General features: G+C 36.2%; 3 protein-coding genes across 3 annotated transcripts; all 3 read left to right on the forward strand.

Moving 5' to 3' along the window:
* The first annotated feature begins 655 nt into the window (after positions 1–655).
* On the forward strand, positions 656–1,529 carry LOC126626473 (late embryogenesis abundant protein At1g64065-like). Its single transcript, XM_050295795.1, has one exon. The coding sequence runs from the start codon at positions 784–786 to the stop codon at positions 1,429–1,431; it is 648 nt and encodes a 215-aa protein (XP_050151752.1). The 5' UTR covers positions 656–783; the 3' UTR covers positions 1,432–1,529.
* A 9,966-nt stretch (positions 1,530–11,495) lies between these two features.
* On the forward strand, positions 11,496–12,366 carry LOC126626472 (uncharacterized). The gene has a single exon (XM_050295794.1). The coding sequence runs from the start codon at positions 11,623–11,625 to the stop codon at positions 12,268–12,270; it is 648 nt and encodes a 215-aa protein (XP_050151751.1). The 5' UTR covers positions 11,496–11,622; the 3' UTR covers positions 12,271–12,366.
* Positions 12,367–16,498: 4,132 nt separating this feature from the next.
* LOC126626474 (uncharacterized) lies at positions 16,499–17,439 on the forward strand. Its single transcript, XM_050295796.1, has one exon. It carries the CDS (start codon positions 16,648–16,650, stop codon positions 17,278–17,280), a length of 633 nt encoding a protein of 210 aa, XP_050151753.1. The 5' UTR covers positions 16,499–16,647; the 3' UTR covers positions 17,281–17,439.
* The last annotated feature ends 4,749 nt before the right edge of the window (positions 17,440–22,188 follow it).

The raw sequence follows: 22,188 nt of genomic DNA on the forward strand, positions 1-22,188 counted from the left end.
TAAAATCAAGTGATTCAAAAACGAAAATCATACTTCTGGATAAGACAAAGAGAATGGTACCTTTTTTTATGGCTAACTCGTCATGGTTTGGCTGGAAAACGGCTCGAAAGTGGCTAACTCGAGACCAAGACAGCCGCTTTTGAGTCATTTTCCGGCCAAACCACGGCGAGTTAGCCGTAAAAAAAGGTATCATTCTCTCCACCTTTTGAAGAAGTTATGAAGAAGTTATAAACGTTTAAAGTTTACCCAGTTTCCGACAAGTTTTCAAGTTTTAACTCGGACTAGTCAACTTTGAGGCTATTTTCCAGCAATCTCCGGCAACCATTGGGCTTCGAAATAGGTATGTTCTTATTCTATACTTTCCTATCTTCATTTTGATATATTATGGGTCGAATTTGGTTAAGAAACGGTTGAATTACGAAGCTTTGAAAATTGCCTAAACCTCCGGCCAAGAGCTCTAGGACACTTAACGGAGTTTTTAACGGAAGAACCAAAATGATGGATGATGGATGATGAACAATCTCAGGGACCATTTTTTTCAATTTGGAATTTCAGGGACCAAAGTGATGAGTTATGCAAATCTCAATGACTATTTTGACGATTTACCCTTTTCCAGGGAGCAAACTCACACCCACATACTTTATAAATATGCATAACATTTCACTACCGTTACCTCAAACACAACACTCTAATTTCCATATCCATCTCTAGAAGCAAATCACACCCTTCAAAGAAAAGGGAGAAATATTGTTCATTTTATATTTTCGAAGTAAAGAAATTAAAATGGCTGAGAAAGTAGGAGCTGAGAAGTACCAGCAACTGGAACCAGCAACTGGGCGCTCCGGAGGTGATCATGAAGCTTCAGCCACAACGCAATCCGAGGAACTCAAACGCCAGAAGAGAATTAAGATGTACAAATACATTGGCATTTTCATCGTCTTTCAAATCGTTGTCATCAGCGTTTTTGGTTTGACTGTGATGAAAGTTAAGTCCCCAAAAATCAGGTTAGGCAACATCTATGTCCTAAGTCTCAACTCCGTCCCGGCCCCACCTTCATTCGACATGAGCTTCGAAACCCAAATCAGAGTTAGGAACTTAAACTGGGGTACCTATAAGTTTAATGACGGCATGGCCACGTTTATGTACGAAGGTGTGCCAGTTGGGCAAGTTGCTATTCCGAGTAGCAAAGTCGGAATGCGGTCCACGAAAAAAATTGATGTTGTGGTGAGTGTGAATTCTGCAGCCTTGCCGAGCAACTCTGCTCTTGGAAATGAACTGAGCAGTGGGCTACTGGTGTTGACCAGTCAAGCCAAGTTGAGTGGAAAGGTTAAGTTGATGATGATCATGAAGAAAAACAAGTCTGCTGAAATGAGCTGCTCTATGATGTTTAATTTGGCAGCAAAGTCTGTCCAAAATTTGGATTGTGACTGAGAGAATATGGCCTCTATACCATGAGCCAATTTTATTTTTATGTTTCCAGATGTGATTTAGTTTTTACATACTTAATATTCACATATTCCATCATTACATTCTTGTTTGCAATTTGTTGAATTGTGTCTGCATTACTGGAGGAGGTTCTAATTAACAGTAAAGAAATCAATAATATATGAAAGCAAGTGAAATACCATAGCTATAGTTCAGTGGGAGTGCTTGAACTTAATTAGAATTTGACATTGGGCAACCATTATGGACCTGGACTTTTTTTTTACTTGTAGTTGGTCGTACTACTGGAGTTGATTATTCAGCTTTGAATATGACGTTTTATATGAGTTGCTTCAAAAGTGATCTAATGGCCCACAACTTGTGTCAAAACTTGTGTAAAAATTTATATATTATAATATATATTGCTAAGTTTTGTATCATATATTTTTATTTTTAGTTTGTACTCTTTTTAATTTGTAACCATTTTTTTTAATTGTACCAATTTTCTTTTCAGTTTTTTTTTCTTTGAGTGAAATGATAGCTTTAGTAAGTTAAATATTAGATTAGCCACCGACGGGGTACAAAACCACGCCGTCATGCAAGTGCATAACACCTTTCCACCACTGTAGTAAAGAGTCACTTGCTTCTTTTCAGTTTTAATGTACCCATGTATTAATTTTTTTTGTCCATATTTTCCAAACTTTTATTTGTACTCATTTTTTTAACCATTCTTTGAACCAATAATATATTAATAATGAACCCATTTGTCTTTAAAAATGTACCACTTTGTTATATGTAAAATGTACCAATTTTGGTTTTTTAAGTACCATTTTTTTATGTAAAATGTACCCATTTTTTAATGTAAGACCTATTTATTTTTTTAATCTAAAATGTACCCATTGTTTTCTTATATAAAATGTACCAATTATTTCATATAAAACATACCACCTTCTTTGTAATGTACCAACTTTTTGTATGTAAAATGTACAGTGTAAAAATTACCAATTTTTTGTATGTAAAATATCATTAATATAAGTAATGACAAATCATGAGTTTTATTTAAATATAATTTATCTTAATGACAAAGCATGTCATGAAGATAAATTATACTTTTTTATATAAGTATAATTTAATTTTTAATATTTTCAATTCTGCAAATTATGGATTTTATTAAAAATATCATTAATATAAGTAACTACACAATATCAAATTTTAATTTAAAATTATAATAACCTACATAAAAATGCATTATTATATTAATTTCAGGGATTTTAATAAAAAATTGAAAACTAACAAAATTTCAATAAAAAAATATTGATATATAGGAATCGCATCTAAAGTCACCCATTAAGTTATTACAGGATCACTCTAACAAAGTAATAAAGAATGAGTGCTAAGTGAGTGAGATAAATACGACATTTGGCATGCATACACTGTCATTGAAAAGGAAATTCACAATTGGCATTTTGTGGACATTTTGTTTATATCTGAAACACTTGCCACGTATCTATTTGTATTTAGTCTTGGGCTAGTTTGGCTTTTTAATAGTCTTGTTGAGATGTATACATTTGAATTTAATTTTTACTATATAATTACTGTTTGATAAATAATAAGTAAAAAAACACGTGTTACGTATTATACCATTTTATGTGTTATAATATGAGTATGCGATATGATTAATATGTCATATTTTAAAGTATATCAATTAAGAATACGTATTCATTTTATAATTTAATGAAATTGTAAAACCATGTAATAATCATTTTATAGTATACTATATGCAAAGAGAGGGAGATTAAAAAAAATTATAAAACACATAAAAATAAAAATATCAAAAGTAATTTAAAAATACCAAACACATTAAAAAAATTATAATAATGATTTTATAAGTGAAAAAAATGTGAAAAAATTGGCAAACGCTCGTGAGCGTATCCTCTACGCTTTGAGGATGGGTACATCGCCGTTTCAATTTTTAGAACCATACAAGCCCTCATGAATAGTATATTTAAGGCAGTTCAAAATAAGTAAAATTTATAATAATTAGTATTATGTGACAATGTGGTGTGTATATACTAATTTAGTATTATGTTTTCCATTTTTTTAAGTCAATTATATTTTTCATTTTCATTATTTATTAATTTAAAATATATTTTCTTTAACAAGTAAAGGGTCAGGTCATATTACCTGATAATATTAATGGGTCAATTTCGGGTTGGGTCATATTACCCTTTTACTTAACAGGTATTACACGACACAACATGTTAAGGTATTTGGTATATTACGAAAATTACACGAACACGAAAAACACGACACGAATGTCATGTCTAAATAAAATTATGAAAAGAAGTTGATGTAGTGGTCAAATATTTTATTTGATGGATAATAGTGACCCCCAAATTTCCTCAAAGCTATGTTTGCTGACGGGCCAACTTTAGTTGACTGTAACTGAACACATAAAATGAAATTATTATTTGTCAAAATATTATGTCTCAAGAGTGGACAAGGCACAAGTTGTGCTCATGTAGCAGTTGAGTACAGAGGACGTTGTCTATTTTGTCCAACTCAAAATGCCTCCCATGTCATATATGTCTTTGTATGGATAATATAGTAACATTCTCTTATCAAATATCTAGCATATATATAATGTTACGTCAGTAGTGTAACTCTAACAAATTTAATGATTAAGATATTGTCACATATATAAGGAGCCATTTAGCTCAACCTTTTAATAGATATATATATTTTTTTTTGAAGATAATTGCCAAAGGTTTCCATCTTGAACAATGACCACCAGATAGTCCCTGGCAACTAGGTAAGGAAGAGACTATTTAAGGCCACCAATTAGCCGAACATGGATCATGGGCTTTGGACTCAATCGAGGAGGAAACCACAAAGATCCGATTAACCAAAAAAGATTTCCACCTTTGAAAAATGGCCACCCTCACTGTCAAAAATTCTAATTGTAACCTCGTTATAGCTTCTTTTTTTTTCTTAACAATTACTATTTGTGGGGTCATGATTTTCAAGGGTCAGAGTAAGACAGATCAGAATATGAATACCTCAGAAGTCCAGTCATGGACTCAAAAGTTTATATGATGGAGTTTTATAGACAAACCATTTATACCACCATCATCCTAATCCAGATAAGTGGGCAAAGTCCGTCGACTTCGCTGAGATTGACCTTCTGATTCTGCAAGACACGGAAACTTGATCATTTATGGAATCAGCCAGGTTTCCTTTATTCTTGGAGATTCCTATAATCTAGGGATTTGGCGTGCGCAGCAACTAATCACACTCCTAAGAGAATGCAATAACTACTCCTAGATATCCTCTGTGATTCTCCTTGTTAAATATGAATCCTGTACCTAAGAAGACTCTTTCTCAATTGACGTAAATACACACATTTAGGGTTCATCTTGGGCATAAAAAATCGCATACTCTATTATCTTGCCTACTGCTTGAGTCTCATAAATTGCTTACTAACTTGACCGTTAAAGAGCCTTTGGCCGACACCCAATCAATGTGAAGGTTACTTTACGATTTGTTTACTGTTTTACTTGTAGTTGACCTGCATCTCCTTTCCTCACGATGATGCGCGAATTTGGTTTCAATAATTAGTGCTTTCATTGAGAGTGAACTTATATTCGCTCGACCATATCACTCTACCACAAGCATATTTACAGAAGAAAGTTTAGTTAATGCTGATGTTAACACCATAACATAGAACAATCCACTTCTCGGCTATTACTCTCGGCACGAACAATCAGGTCCCTAACGAAGAATCAAAGCCAAATCCGACCGTCACAAACTCATTGATGAAGAAGAAAATTGGCACCCTACAAAGAAACCTACCCTTAACAATAATTGTATCTATGGAATATATGAGGTGCCTGAAGACAAGAAATCTTGTAGCCCTATACCTAGGAAGGGAATTCCGATCACCCTGAGGTGAAACATCCTCAAGCATCACCGATATCACTAAGGACCCTTCATCGAACTACACATGGTTTGATTCTTCAACGACATGAAAATATATTTAGGCAATCCATTATGAATTCAACCACAATGAATTTCAACGCCGCTCGTCTACGCATAAGCTAGGAGAAACATCTCCAAAGCGTACCTAAATCAAGGCACCTTTGTCAAAGATAATCCCTGATGTAAAACATACATTGTATAATCTTTTATTAGAATTGCATCCATGATATGATTCTTCTTTCGAGAGATATGTAGGTAGTCCATTTCGAATTCAATCACACCCTACCCCTATCAAATCCCTATTCTTTTATAAATAAGAATTTAAGTTGTATTATCTTATGACTGTTGTATGTTCGTTTGTTCTTTTCTCTTTTTTGTGGTATAAGGAATCCCCTAATATTTTAAATAACACACAGATTTGAAACTTCGCACAATTGTTAGTTTAGAAATTTAAAATGTTTAGTGTCGAAGGAGTCTCCTATAGCCCACTCCATGGTGTTTCGATTAGTAGCTTAGGAGACTCGAGTCATTTAGGCATGGTTACGATAGGTGGACCACGGACACAAGAACATGGCCCCTTGATCCAGAAGTTCCAATGGCCATCTGGCTTCCAGAAAGATTATGCAACCTAAGGGTTTGGGGTTATAACATCCAAACTTGGGTTCTATGCCATTCGAGGGAATAATCGAAACGGCGATCTGTAAATCATCCGAGTGGTGGCCTTGAACTCCGACCCGAGTAAGATTACTTCTATCACAGACCAAGGTATTATGCCAAGTATATTTTGCGGTCATCTTGTGCCTAAGTAGGTCCATTTGAGTCATCTAGACTATGAAATCCTCAAGATGATTTATATTCTAGTGGAACTCCGATGTGCGGACATGCCATAGCCAAGTTATTTAAGTGTAGTCCGATCGAAAATGCTCAATCTAATGCATAAGGTCTGACAAAAGGATTTCAAATGTGTTTCTGACCCACATGCAAGTGACCAGGTCCCTAACAAACTTTTGTTTAAGATTCATTATGAATGGACACACAATTCGGGCTAAGAAGAAAGCCCCTTCTTGATGACTTGTGACTATTAAATCCTCAGACCCGAAATTGGGCAACATTAAGAACGAAAACCATTCAGGACCAACTCGTCACTTTCTTATCCTTAATCCAATAAATACAGTAAAGAAACTTCAAAGAAAAATATTTTTCATAGGCCTTAAACCCAGTGTTAGATTAGGACAGTTTTCCAATTATCGAAGTGAAAATATTTATAAACAATAAGTTTGGGAGATAACATTTTCCAAATCAATGTTATCGAAATGGGTTTAGAGCTCCGTCTCAGGTTTACAGGCTTATTCGTGTTCACTCTGCTAGCCATCACTCCAAAGTTGCTTTACTTCGAAAGATTGTTGAATTAAGCTAGATTCCACGGATATGAAAGCAAAGGATGAAAATTCTTAAGTACTCTACTTTAACATGCTTAAAGATCTGGGTAGAATTAGTAAGTGAAAAAGATATGTAGGGAAATACGATCAGATAAATGTAGATTCAAAAGAGCCAAAGTCCCATGGCTAAGGAAAATGACAAGGTGTTCAATTTTGGAAGTGATAAGCCACCTTCTTGGAAAAAAAAGTCGTGTAATGACAAATGAAAGTAAAACAAACTACAACTACGCATCATAAGTGGTTCCAACATCGACGACCTAACCTTTGTTCACAACAGACAAATCTTTGGAAGCAGCTTTGGAGTTGGAGGGAGAATTCACTTCAGGCTTTTCCTCGGAGTCAACGCTAGATCCAGCACCCTCAAAAGCCTATAACTCTACGATTTCGTCTGACAGGCTCAGATGAATTGGGAAATTGGCTGTTTTGATCTCCGCCATCTTGTAATAAGAGTCCCAACTGTTACAATGGTCCTATCCAACAAAATAGGTGACATAACCTCAGTTATAATGCTTGACAATACTTCAGCTTAGAAGCTTCTTCAAAAGTTGCGTAAATATTGGGTAACTCCACCTCATTCTGGTCCATGGCTAGTTGAAGAGCTTCGGTATGAGCATCCTCATTCAGCTCTACTACTCACTAAAATCATTCTAATTTTGACTGAAAGATGGCGCGATTCATGTCACACACACTATGCTCTGCTTTACCTTTAGCCATCAACGCATGTTTCAGCTCCACGTTAACCTGGCCACTATCGCCTTAAGGTCATCAACCTAGTTTTCTTCACCACACAGTTTGTCCATTAGATTGTCCTGCTTGACCACCCATGAATGCTCTACCACCTACTTAACCGTCAACACCTTTTCCAGCTCTGCATTCCTCTCCTGCAACAGTCTATCAACTTAGATTTTGCATCCATGTTTGTTCTTATAGGCAACCTCCAACATGTAAATCTTCTCAACTTGACTCAAGAGAGCTACCTCAGTCCACACATTAGCCTGTTTAATAAGTCTATGAGAATGAGGCAAGGATAGAAGAAACCAACACAAATTAAGTAAAGAACGGAGGATTTACTGCTTACCAACTCTAGTGACAATCCTTAATCAGGTTATCAAATTGTGAACTTGCCTCTTTAAAGTCAAAATGAGCGATGGTTATAAGGATCAACACTTGGGCATGTTCCACGTTGTGAAGGCAACTGGAATTGGTTGAAAGCGCCTACCGATTCTAAGCCGATCTGATAATTAGATAAGATTGAACTCCAATGGTTGTTGAGATGAAAAGCTAGCTCATTAGACAAACACCGGATAAGGTTTTACCAAACTACCAACCAACTCGTTTACTCGAATGGTTGTAGAAAGTGGGGCAGGGTGATGTTGAGAAATTATCATCTCACTTAAAGAAGTAGTGGATGCATAATGTTGTTACTGCTCTTGGTGGTGTTGTTATCTTTCCCATTGTTGATGTTCTTGTTGTTAATATTCATGTTACTGCTGCTCTTGCTGTTGTTTTGCTGCTTAGTAGATCAAACCTTCAAGAACGTTGATGAAGTTTTTTCTTTAGCTACATAACTCTCTATTCTTCTTCCCTGGTCCCTGAAGTATTGAGACCTATTGTTGATCCACCTTGAGAAGCTTTAGCTTGAAAGAAGTAGGAGCTTAATCCATTTCATCAATTTTCTCTTGTGGGGTGGAAAAGCTCATTTCACTTGCAGACTTCTTCTTAACCGTCATGTCCTTACCCGACTTCTTCATAGCGTCTTCAAACAGTTCATTCTTCTTTTTCTCTGATCTAGGCACCTCTAAAACTTCGATCGAGAAGATTCTTTCTTAGTATCTTTCACTTCGATCTAGAGCGGCTTCTTCTAGGCACCTCTGGAACTCCAATCTAGCTGACTCCTTTCTTAGCGTATTTCACTTCGATCTAGAAATTCTTCTTCTTTTTCTTTGATCTAGGCACCTCTAGAACTCCAATTGAGCAGACTACCTTCTTAGCATCTTTCACTTCGACCTAGAGCGGCACAGGGACATGATAGTTACAACGTTTGACAATAACATCCCTACCATGCTTCCTAACCAGTTCAGGAGCAATGAGGCACTTCTAGTTGCAATGTGCTATAGGAATAACATTGAAGGATTTGTCAATCAGCTCCAATCGACATAACCCGATGTTCCCCACGTCATTACCACACTGAAGATCGAAAAATTGAGCATTCTGGACCCAAACCCCAAAGATGTGACATTTCTAGTTGTTGTAGATTGCTAGGAGATCCTTGTAACAGTCTTTTTCGTGCCAGGGAAAATATGTGATGTACACCTCCATGCAAACTGGGTCAATATTGGAAGAAGTAATACGTCACTGAACTCTTCCACAAGGTGCACAACATGCAAAATTCCTAGATCCCAAGGTTTGCTTCGTACCATCCATTATGTTATTCAAAGCATGTGATGATATAGAATGAGGAGGAGTGACGTTGTACAGAGCAACATTGTAGCTTACCAAGATCTCTTTCAAAAGAGCAAATAGCGGAAATTTTAATCCTAAGTTTAGGTACCAGGGATGGATTTTGGTACACGGGGGCTCTGGATCTGAAGATTCAGGCAAAGGTGCTTGAATATTGTGGCCGCCTTTTAACCAGACCTCGCAGTCAATCAGCAAATCTTTGTCCTAGCGCACAAAAACTTCTCGTTCCCCTTTACGACGCATCCTGACCAACAAAGGCATAGTTGGCAGCATGGTAGGAAAGACAACGGAAGAAGAGATTCTTGAATTGAAGGAGTTGAGAAAAGAATTTGGAGATGGAAGTTTTGGACAAATGAAAGCAAAGGCTTTGTGGAAATTTCAAAAAAAGAGTTGAAGGCTTTAATGCTTTTGAAGTGTGAAGAAAATAAAGAAGAAATTTGAAGATATTTATAGAAGATATTTCAGAGTCATCTTACCGTTGAATTTGGACCATCAATAGGTAATCAAATCACTTAATATGTTTAAGTATTAAACTTTAGGCTAAATATTTTTTGTGGTTTGTGGTGACGTCGTACTTCTAATGTGACCCTCGTCATGAAAATGTTATTAGTTAAACCCTCGTAATGAGGCCAATTAGCAATTTGTGAGGCAACAACTTCGGGACAATGGTCCTCTCCTCCAAACAAATTGTTTTTACATTCAAATCTTCAACTAGCTTGGAAGAGAGGACCTAGCATCTAGGAAATTTTGTAGGCAACAAAGAAGCAAGCATCACTGAATCAAATGTTATGGCCTTCTTAGTTTAATTAAAAGGATGATTTTAACCCCACAAGTGAGGTTTATGTACTTTGTTTAACGGAAGACTAATGAAATTTAGGTTGGATCTCAATTGCTAACAACTCACATTATTCTAAAAATCCTCGCCTAGTGCCACCTAGCCACCTAGATGCTAGGCGGTTGCCAGACGTTTGAAAATTAAGAAAGGATTCATAGACTTGCTCGGCGCTTGCTTAGCCCTTTGAAACCCATTTAGACACTCGCCTAAGTCGCAACTCTCACTTAGACAAAAATAGATAACTTTCATTTTGTTTTTTTTTTTTCAATAAACTGTAAGACACTTTATATACTTAAATCTGCCTAGCCACTAGGTCCTAACCTGCCACCTGACTAATGCCTATCGTCTTTTAAAACTTTGACGATGCATACTATGAAAATTTAGTTAACAACTTTTTCACTACGAGAGTCTCATAGAAAATGTAGTGTCACCACATGATTCACAAAAAAATAAAAATAAATAAAAAAAAAGGGTCTAAATTTTAAACTTTGACTATTTGTAACATTTGGCTAATGCTAACTAGATTTTTAAATCAAATTTTGTAAACCAAATGATGTGGTTGTTGACGATTGAATTATTACTTAAATGTTGATTAAGGTGCTCATTTCCTATTAATGACACATTATTCAGTTTAAATTTTTGCTTTAGAAATTTTAGCCAACCTAACATTATCCATAACGTTTTGGATTCATTTACAATTGTCCAGTAAGTACACTAGTCGTATTGGGTTGTAGGATGCATTAGTGAAGACATAAATTGTCATTCAATGGACTAAATTAGTGTTATGCGGACAGACTCAGACTATTATCACAAAATGTTCATATTGGCCGAGTTCCAGAGACAGTCCGGTGGTCCCAATTCTTATTGAAGCATGTCTCATATTGAAAATCTTGTGAAGTTAAATCTCCTTGCATAGAGTGATTTCACTACAAATTATACGAATGCCTTTTTGTAGCAACAACATACACTTATTGGATTGTCTGTAATTAAGTTAATTACAATATAAGTACATTATTAATGGGTCTCTGACCGTCTCTAAAATTCTAGCAAAATTACCTTAATACAGCACCATGAGTGGTTTGGTGCCCAATTTCTTGTACATGAACCTTAGGATGGAAGTCCAAACTGGACGACTGACCCCATCGAAGCTTCTATGGATATAATAAGGATTCTCAACTTTATATTTCAATTGAAATGCTCACGCCACCATCAAGAAGTCGTAAGGCACGTTTGGTGTGTCTGAAATAAAATTTAAAAAGTAATATATCCCCTTACATGTGTAACATGCAGGAAGAAAACTCACACCCATAATTTTCGTCCAAAAAAAACTCACACCAATAATACTTTATAAATATGCATAACATTTTACTACCGTTACCACAAACACAACTCTCTATTTCCCAACCCATCTCTAGAAGCAAAATACAACTTTCAAAGAAAAGGGAGAAATATTGTTCATTTTCCATTTTTCGAAGTAAAGAAATTAAAATGGCTGAGAAAGTAGTAGCTGAGAAATACCACCAATTGGAACCAGCAACTGGGCACTCCGGAGGTGATCATGAAGCTTCAGCCACGATGCAATCCGAGGAGCTCAAACGCCAGAAGAGAATTAAGATGTACAAATACATTGGCATTTTCATCGTCTTTCAAATCGTAGTCATGAGCGTTTTTGGTATGACTGTGATGAAAGTTAAGTCCCCAAAAATCAGGTTGGGCAACATCTATGTCCAAAGTCTCAACTCCGTCCCGGCGGCACCTTCATTCGACATGAGCTTCGTAACGCAAATCAGAGTCAGGAACTTAAACTGGGGTACCTATAAGTTTAATGCCGGCATGGCCACGTTTATGTACCAAGGTGTGCCCGTTGGGCAAGTTGCTATTCCGAATAGCAAAGTTGGAATGCGGTCCACGAAAAAAATTGATGTTGTGGTGAGTGTGAATTCTGCAGCATTGCCGAGCAACTCCGCTCTTGGAAGTGAGCTGAGCAATGGGCTGCTGATGTTGAGCAGTCAAGCCAAGTTGAGTGGAAAGGTTACGTTGATGATGATCATGAAGAAAAACAAATCTGCTGAAATGGGCTGCTCTATGGTGTTTAATTTGGCAGCAAAGTCTGTCCAAAATTTGGATTGTAACTGAGAGAATATGGCCGCTATATCATGAGCCAACTTTATTTTTATGTTTCGAGATTTTATTTAGTTTTTACTTGCTTAATATTCACAAATTCCGTCATTACTTCTTGTTTGCAATTTTTTAAACTGTGTCCGCATTACCTTGCAATTTTTTGAATTGTGTCCACATTATTGAAGGAAATCCTAAATTCAAACCTCGCAAAATAAATAAAAGAAAGTGAAATAACATAGCTATAGTTTAAGTGGGAATGCTTGACCTTAATTAGAATTTGACATTGGGAAACCATAAAGGACCTGGACTTTTTTATTCTTGTAGTTGGTGGTACGAACTGGAGTTGATTATTCAGCTTTGAATATGACTTTTTATGGAGTTGCTTCAAAAGTGAAACTAAAGTGGCCAAAGCTTAAGGGGTAGAAATTAAGTTAATAATATGAGATAAGTTAATATTAAAGGGCTAGAAGTTAAAAATCATGACCTTCTAGTTTTCTTTTTCTCCTAAGATGAAAGTAATGGCATGTCAAAGAAAAAAAAATGAAAGTGATTAATTTAGGTGTCAATAATGCCAAAAAGGTTTTTATCACAAATGATTTATGAGATTGACCAAACTCATCATTTTGATCATTCACTTAGAGGAAAACTTGTTGAAAATGAATTCCACATTTATGCACATACTGACTTTGTATGAGCTTATAAGTAAATTAAGTTACTCCTCATATTGCCAATTGTTTTATGGTGCAACTCCAACTTTTTTCTTAATATCATAGTAGATTGTCTCACGTGTAAAGCCCAACAGCCAAACCTGACATTTGTGTTGTGCTTTTCATATTCGTGTCGTTTTAGTAACATACCCAATATCTTAATAGGTCGTGTTATGTAACACTTGTTAAAATAAACGGGGAATATGACTCGAGCCGAAATCGAACCTTTAATATTAACAGGTAATACGATCCAACCAGTGACCTGTAAAGAAAATATATTTTTAATCAATAAATAATAAAATGAAAAACATGATTGTCGTTTACGTTTATGCTCCATTCTTTTTACCAAATTTCTCTTTTTTTCAGATATTCAGTTTTTGAAAACATGATCTTTTAGCAGATGTAGAAAGATAAACGGTTCGGATCATTAATATCACATTCAAATTATTATGATTAATGAAAATATTGCTCGGAGTTTATAAAGTCTCTAGAAAGTATACAACATTGACTCGTATTTCAGTTAACCATAAACATCAGAACGTGATATCAACAATCCGAACTGTTCATTTTTCTCCATTCGTTAAAAGATAATGTTTTCAAAAAAGAAGATTTGAAAAATGGAATCTGATTAGAAGAATAGAGTGTAAACGAAAATCAACGGTTTAATATAAATCAAGGGTTTATGGATTATGGTGTTGAAAATTCGTAGTTGAGCTATTCACGAAAGAGGTGAAGCTTGTCATCACAATTGATTGTATATTTTTTAATATTTTTCACATGTCTACATTGATTATTCTTAATTTTTCTTAATTTTGCACTAAAAAAAATATTCATGAGAGTTTGGAGGGTTTTAAAAATCTAAATGATGATATAACCATCGTATAAGTGTAGAGGATGTAATCACAAGCGTTTATATATATTTTTTTTCACATTTTTCAGCTTGTACTTTAGTTATTATGAATTTTAATTTATTTGAACTCCCCCTAAAATGCTATTCGAGAGGGCTTTGTAGGGTTTTAAAAATTCAAATGACGTTGTACCCATCGTCAAAGCGTAGAGGATGCAAGCATGAGTGTTTGCATAATTTTTCACTTGTAAATAAATTATTATGAACTTTTTAATCAACCTTGGTATTTTTAAATTGCTTTAAACTTTTAATGTGCATCGGAATGTTAAATCTCACTTATATGGGAATAAGTACTATAGCTATTGTGGTAACTAGTAAGGTTTTTTTAATAGTTTAAAGTTATCAAACAAACTTTTTTCTTAACGGGTTACCTGCATGTAAACCCATTAAGAACTCATTAACGATGACCCGATAACAACTTGATTGATTATCATGTTGACCCGAAACTCGTTAATTTTGTGTTGTTTTTGTTGACCCTAAAAACTACCAAGCCTACTTGGCGCGCAGGCCGAGTAATTAATAAGCTAACTACGTTCTTCGGTTGTGTGCAGGGCATGCCAACTTGTCGGCCGAGCTCGGCCAGGGAGTAAAATGTGTTGATGTTGCGTTGAACGCGCTGCTAACTTCTTAATCTTGCGACTGCAGCTGAGGAAGGAACACATCTCGATCTTCGGGTTCTAGAGCCTAAAGGTAAGGCTGCTAGTCTTGCGAAGTTCACGGATCGTCGGCCCCAGGTTCGGTCACGATGATTATATTCGTAAAAGCATAAGAACAGCAAACTGGCACCAAACTATATAGACACAAGTACTCAAAAGAGATGTATGTCTTGATGGTGAATGTGGTTCGGCCGTCAGAATGTCGAACTCTAAAACTTAATTGTGAATATCCAGTCGTAAAACAACTCGACGTTCAATGTGCCGAGCCTAGTAATCTGTAACACCTCACTTCGTTGAGAAGGCTAGTAAGAAGAGCTCTACCAATAAGGACTCGAAAATCCTTCTTGACCGAGACTTGGATAGATAACCGGTCGGCCTCGACGCAGTGCTGTTTATTCAAACTGAAGGTGCTCCGTGGTCGGCTGATTCTACGGCAATAGTGCTGTTTATCCAAACTGAAGATGCCACCAGTTGCCTTCACAATGTTGTTTATCCAAACTGAATATGTGTCAGCAAGAAAAAGATAATAAAAATCTTAAGGTTATTGAGAGGTTTCGCGTAGAGCGAGAGTTTACGCTGGGCAGTTTGTGTGTTGAATTGGAGAGGCCCTTCAATGTTGCCTGCAACTCTATATTTATAGTGGTTGTAAACCCATTGGATGACGTGCTTTTTCCAACCAAAACTTCGTCTCCCAAGTTGTATGCGCAGACGCATCCATGCAATTCTGTAAAGAATTGCAATTCAATTATAATTCTTCCCTCAACCCATCATCTGGTCGCTCATCTCCTCCAACGCACGCATAATATTTCATGACGAGGCCACGTGCTTGGTTGATGAGATGTATTCTATCTCAAATGGAAATCTAGGTTGATAACAAGGAGCCACGTGGGCTTCTTTTTGCCTTAGATGTTGCATGCATGCCTATCTCCATGCAATCTTCATTAATTCAAATGGAAAATCACAAACCAATTCAATTTGATTGTGAATCAATCCAATCATCACATGCTGCATGCTTCTTAAATCAGATCTGATTAGTTAAATCCCTTATCCAAGCAAAAAAGGCATGACTTTGTAGACTTTCACAACTCTCGCACCATGTTAATCCCATTTAATGCATCCTGATCTCCTCAAACTCAAAAGATCTCTCTCAAGATAATTACCATGATTAAAATTAATAGTAATATCAAGAAAAATCTGTTTAGTTTTGGAATCATCTAATGGTTTCAATGCAATGGGCCGATAGTGTAGAATTGGGTCCAAACACGTTTTCATGTCATGTTAACAGGTTGTATAAGAAATTATCAGATCTATTAACAGCAACATGTGTTGCACGTTAACCCATTTGTGTTGTCTAAGTATTAAGCTTAAAAATTCATAATACATGAAAAGACAGATTGAGAAACATATTATTCTCAATATCCCCAATTTTACATTTGCACCATACCCATTTTATTCTCAATATCTTGAGAAACATATTAACTCGATTGATTATTACATAAGCCCCTAAACCCTCGGCCATGTTTGATTAGTCGAGTCTTCAACAACGTTCACTCTTCAAGTACCGAATATTTCTTGCTTGTATTTGGGGACAACAATGTCAATTAAATTTTTTTTTTTTTAAATGAAACCCCAAATAGTATATATCAAACCATGTTCTCACCCCAAATAGTATTATCACAAACAATGTCAATTAAATTTAAAAAAACAAACCCCAACGAAAAATCGAAGCTTCGGTTGATAAGCAAAATGAAGGTTCCTCTTGATATTTAATTTGTTCCATCTGATAGCAAAACCCTAAAAGGTCCTCACCAAAGTCATCGATCATCTAGAAGTCAAGAACCTTTGTCTTTGGACGCGTTTGGTGTCCGCAATAAAATATTAAAAGAATTTACAATTCCTTCCCCGAACTTACTTGTTCTGGGAAAGCACTCCACCACATAACTTAATAAAAATAGTCCAAACTCCAAAACCTATATATAATACACATCTCTTCCTCCATTTCCACGAACAACTTTCTCCTTTTTCAAGTTTTTAAGTTTCATCCAAGGAAACAAACCCACAAAAAAAAAAACCACAAAAACTTTCTTCCCATTTTCATATCACAAAAGAAAAGGATACTAATATGGCTGAGAAAACCAACCAGGGCTATCCCTTGGCACCAGCAAATGGTTACACAAGAAGTGATGCGGAGTCTTTGCAATCAGCCGATGAGCTGAAACGCAAGAAGAGAATCAAGTTGGCCATTTATATTGGTATTTTCATTGTGTTTCAGATCATGGTCATAACCGCGTTGAGTCTTACTGTTATGAAAGTTAAGACACCAAAGGTCAGGCTAGGTGACATCAACGTCCAAAACCTCAACTCTGTCCCAGCGACACCTTCGTTCGACACTAAATTCACAACTCAAATCAAAGTCAAGAACACAAATTTTGGTCAATACAAGTATGATGCTGCAATTATCACGTTTTTGTACCAAGGTGCGACTGTCGGGCAAGTTTCTATTCCCAAGGGCAAGGCTGGAATGCTTTCCACCAAAAACGTTGACGTCGAGGTGAGCTTGAGTTCAAGTGCATTGAGCAGTTCCAGTCTTGGCAGTGAATTGAGCAGCGGGGTATTGACACTCAACAGCGCGGCTACGTTGACTGGAAAGGTTGAATTGATGTTTATCATGAAGAAGAAGAAGTCTTCCACCATGGACTGCACCATTGCATTTGATCTGTCATCCAAAACGCTCCAAAGTTTAAAATGCAAGTGAAAACAGACCAAGATTATTTCCTTGTACTCGTTTTTACTTTCTGCAAATTTATTTTTATATTTGTTGCTTTCTTATGAATTTTGTTGGTATATATATACTTCTTGACCACAATTTTTGAATTGCACTTTTTCGTTATATACAGATTGGTAATGTTGATTACTCCCTTTTTTTACTTTCCTTCGTTTTTTTGGGAATTTGATGCCATAATTAGATAAGATTCAAATATCTAATAAATCTGAAGAGCCAAGACCAACAGAAACTGCAACTTGCAGACTGAATAAAACTATGAAATGGAGTTGATGAAATGGTCAAAATATTTTATTCGAGGGATGATAGTGACCCCGTAACTTCCTCAAAGCGATGTTTGCTTACAGGCCAACTTTAGTTGACTAGAATTAAACACATAAAATGAAATTATTACTTGTCAAATATTATATCTTAGGAGAGGACAAGGCACAAGTTGTGCTCATGTAGCAGTTGAGTACAGTGGCAAAGCTACATGGGAAGCACGGCAGTTTTAAAACCAGAAACCTGTGCAGCTCCTTGTGCGCAGGGGTTTTTTTTTTAATTTTAAAATCCAGGCCAAAATGACATCGGTTTTGGCCTAGTAAAAAAAAAAAACTATTTTCTTTTGGTGAACGGCGTCGTTTTTGCTGCTGATAAAAAAAAAGATTAAATGAGGGACCAATAGTGAATCAGGTATCAAATCATCAATGATAACAATGCATGAATACAATGCAAAACACCTTAACCATACTCGTTAATCCGTAAACCAAACACCCATAGCTCACACGTCCCATTATGTACTTATACCCTTTGATCCCGAGTGACAAATTATACGAACTAACCTCATAACTCAATCGTCCCAATTTCTCTTTTGTTAGGCCATCTCCAACCGAAGGGTCTAGAAGACCGAAAATAGCCCGAAAACCGTCTCCAACCGAGGGTTAGGCCAAAGGGCTCGTGGCCCCCACGGAATCTGAAAGGGCCAAAAGGCTGGCCCAATCCAACCAGCCAGCCAGCCAGCCCCGGGCTGGCCAGAAATTTAAGAATTGTTGTCGGATATGACCGATAACATTTTTATTAATCCTGTCGGTTATATTTGATAGGAATTCTTAAACAAATCAGCTAGCCGTTATTATTATTTTTTTTTTTACAGTTTTTATTTTTTATTTTTTTTTATTTTTTACAAAATCTTTTTCCTTTAAATTCTATTTTTTTTCTATAACTTCCTATAAGTGGTCCCCATCCTCATCCCAGTCCCACCTCGTTTCAATTATACCCCCACCATTTTCCCCAGGTAACAAATCCCATCCCCCCCACCTTTACCCCCTTTTTAATTTATATTTATTTCAAACCCTAATAACTGATTTTGTATTCAATACCTAATAATTGATTATTGAATACAAATTTTTGTTTAATTGATATAGGATTATAGGGTAATACATTATATGGTTATTGATAATAGATTGTTCATATGAACACTGATTATTATTTTTTTTTTTTTGAAGTACATAAAAGAGGATTGATACATTATATATATACATGTATTGAATCACACATGGTCTAGCAAGAAAAAAAATAGCTGAACATGGTGAAGATTTTTACATCATATTTGCATTAATATAAAAGAGTTAGTGAAGACCGGGAGGTATGAAAGTTATGTGTTAGTGTATAAGCTTTTTACATTGGCTTTGGTGTTACCGGTTGCAACCACTTCGGTGGAGAGAACTTTTTCTGCTATGAAGATTGTGAAAACACCATTGCTTAACAAAATGAGAGATCAATGGTTGAGTGATAGCATGATTGTTTACATTGATAGAGATGTATTTGCTTTTATTGATAATAAGCCAATTATGCGACTTTTTCATGACATGAAACCTCGCCGACAACAATTGTAATTTGTTTGTATTGATTAAGGGCTGGTTTGGTTTGCTGTGCTTTGAAAAAAAGCTGCTGTGAGAATAAGCGGCTATGAAAAAAATCAGCAGAGTGTTTGGTAAACTTTTTTGTAAAAATGCTTTTGAAAAAAAAAAACAGTCTGATAGTGGGTCTTTTCATTAAAGGAGCACTGTAGCTCCATGTGCTTTGAAAAAAAACCAGTTTTCCAAAGCTACAAATAGCAGCTTCAACTTTTTCCTTTGATTTCAGCTTATTCTCACAGCAGCTTCCAAAATAAGCCCTTTTTTTTTTTCAGTTTACCAAACACCTAAAACCCTCACAGCTTTTTTTCATGAGTGCTTTTTTTTTTAAGCACCTCACTCCCAAACCACCCCTAATTATGAAAGACATTACTGTATAAAAAGATTTAGTTGTTGCCATTTTTCTTTAACCTTGCACTCTTTTAAGTTAGCCCCTCCTCCGAGAAACATGTGGGCGCTGCTGGAAAATAAATAATGAGCTTCCTATTTTTATGGTTTGCTTATAAATTGGATAATAGGCGAAGCCAAGCATCTGTATTTTGTTTCGTTCATAAAAATAAAATAAAGCAATCTAATCGATTCTTGTCAAAAAAAAAAAAAAAAAAAGGTTAGTCTATGATACCTTAATAAAATTTAATGATTAACATATTGTCACGTATTTAAGAACCCATTTGGCTTAACCTTTTAATAAATTTCTTTGGAAGACAATCGCCAAAGATTTCTGTCTTGAACAAGGGCCAACAAACAATCCCCGGCATCAAGGTACGAAAGAGATTGTTTAAGGTAACCAACGAGCCAAATATGGATCATGGGCTTTGGACTCAACATAGGAGGAGAGCAGTGATCCAATTAATTAGAAGAGATTTCCAAATTGAAAAAGGGCCACCCTCACCGTAAAAAAGTTTGACCATAATCTCATTATAGCTTTTTTTACAATTATTATTTGCTGGATCATGATTCTCCATGGTCGGAGTAAGATGGATCGGAGTACAAATGCCTCAGTAGTCCAGTCATGGACTGAACAACTTCTATCACAGAGATGTACAGACAGACCATAGATTCCACCATCATTCGAATAATTGGGCAAGGTCTGTTGACTTCGCTGAGATTGATTTTCTTGTTCTACACAATAATGAAACTTGATTCGGTATGGAATAAGCCAGGTTTCCTATATTCTTGGAGATTCCTATAATTTAGGGATTTGGCTTGCATTGCAAGTAATCACACTCCTAAAACGATGCAATATCTACTCCTATATATCCTCTGGGATTCTCTCGGTAATATACAGATCATGTACCCTATCTCTCTCGATTGGCATAAATACACCCATTAGGGTTCATTTCGGGTAACGCAATAATCGCATACTCTATTCTCTTACCTACAACTTGAGTCTCATAAATTACTTACTAACTTGACTGTCGGAAAATTTGGCTGACACCCCACCAGTGGGGTGTGAATTTGATTCCAACAATTGGTGTTTTTATTAAGTGTGAACTTATATTTCCCCGACCAGATCACTCTACCACAAGCATATCTGCATAAGAAACTTTAGTTAACACTGACGTTAATACCATAACAGAGAACAATCCACTTCCCAACGACTCTACTACTCCCTGCACAAGCAATTAAGTCCCTGATTGCTCAACCACCCCATGGAACAATGATGCTCCTGCTTCTAGAACCTTTCCCACAATGAATCAAATATAGGAAACCTTACAAAAGATCAGTGCCTCAGTTTGCGAGCTACAGAAGACCAACATAGCATCTCGAGCGGAAAACAATGCAGACTTTATAGACATCGAAAGCCAGATGAAGGCCTTGGAGAATTTTAGCGGGACTACCCTGCAAACCCAGACTCCGGTCTTCGTTTATGTGAAATTAAGTAACATAACTCTAGTAGGACAGCCAATCGTATGGATCTCCATTTCGACCCAGCAGAAATCACTAATCTTAATGCAAGCATGGAGCAATTTGACATCCAGATGGTTATTCACGCCTTTGCAAGTAGGGTCTCAGTCCAACGCAACTTTGATACTTGGGACATTGCACGAGCGCCTCGCATGGAGCCTCAGCACATGAGCTTCGACGATCTTGAATCTTCATGAGAACAAGAGCAGCGCCGACCACTGAACTGTGACAACCTTAAGAACTGGTTCAGGAACCCAAGTGTGAGTAGTTTCGGGATAATGAAAGGTGTCTATTGTTAAAATAGAAATAATAAAATATTGAATCGTTAATTTACAAAAGTAGGATGCTGACCATTAATTTGGTTTTTGTCAAACTAATGGATTGTTGGTTACTATAATTCAATAGTCGAGACTAAACAGGGGGTCAGTCATGGAAGCAAGAAATATTGACATTCATGCATATTTGTTTTGGATGGCTTCGGGCCAAGTAATTGAGAAAATAGAGCCCAAAATTTGGGCTTAGCCGTGATTATTAACTACATTGCAAAAGATGAAGATTGGTACAGAGAAAGAGAAAGAATTGGTAGAGAAAAAACAAGAGAGATTGTATTGATTGATTAGGGAAAAATGTATACAACTGAACTTAAAGAAATTATAGTTATACAATTCCTTATATAGTCATATAACCTAATTATAATAATACCCTTCTAACTATATTTCTATTATATCAGTTATTAGTGGCCACCCAACTTAGTTGGGTGCGGTTAGAAGAGAAAAAAATAAAAAATAAAAGCAGAGCAGCCTAGACAGTTTGAGTGTTGTCCATGTAACCCAACGTGAGCTGGGGTGGGATAGGTGAGCTGCTTGCTGCAGAAAAAAACAATTTGGGCCCTGGGTAGGCCGAGATTGTCAGCTCAGCAAAGCAAGTGCCCTGCAAAGATGGGGTGGGTCGAGGAAGTGTAAGCCTAGTGTATAGCAAGCTGAAAGCTTGGCAGGATAAAGTCCAAAGACTAGGCCAGTGTGAAGCATCCCCAAAACATGGGCTGCTGAACCCAGACATCAAACGGTGTCGTTTTGGT

Source organism: Malus sylvestris, chromosome 6, assembly GCF_916048215.2.
Source record: "Malus sylvestris chromosome 6, drMalSylv7.2, whole genome shotgun sequence".
NCBI classification, from domain to species: domain Eukaryota; kingdom Viridiplantae; phylum Streptophyta; class Magnoliopsida; order Rosales; family Rosaceae; genus Malus; species Malus sylvestris.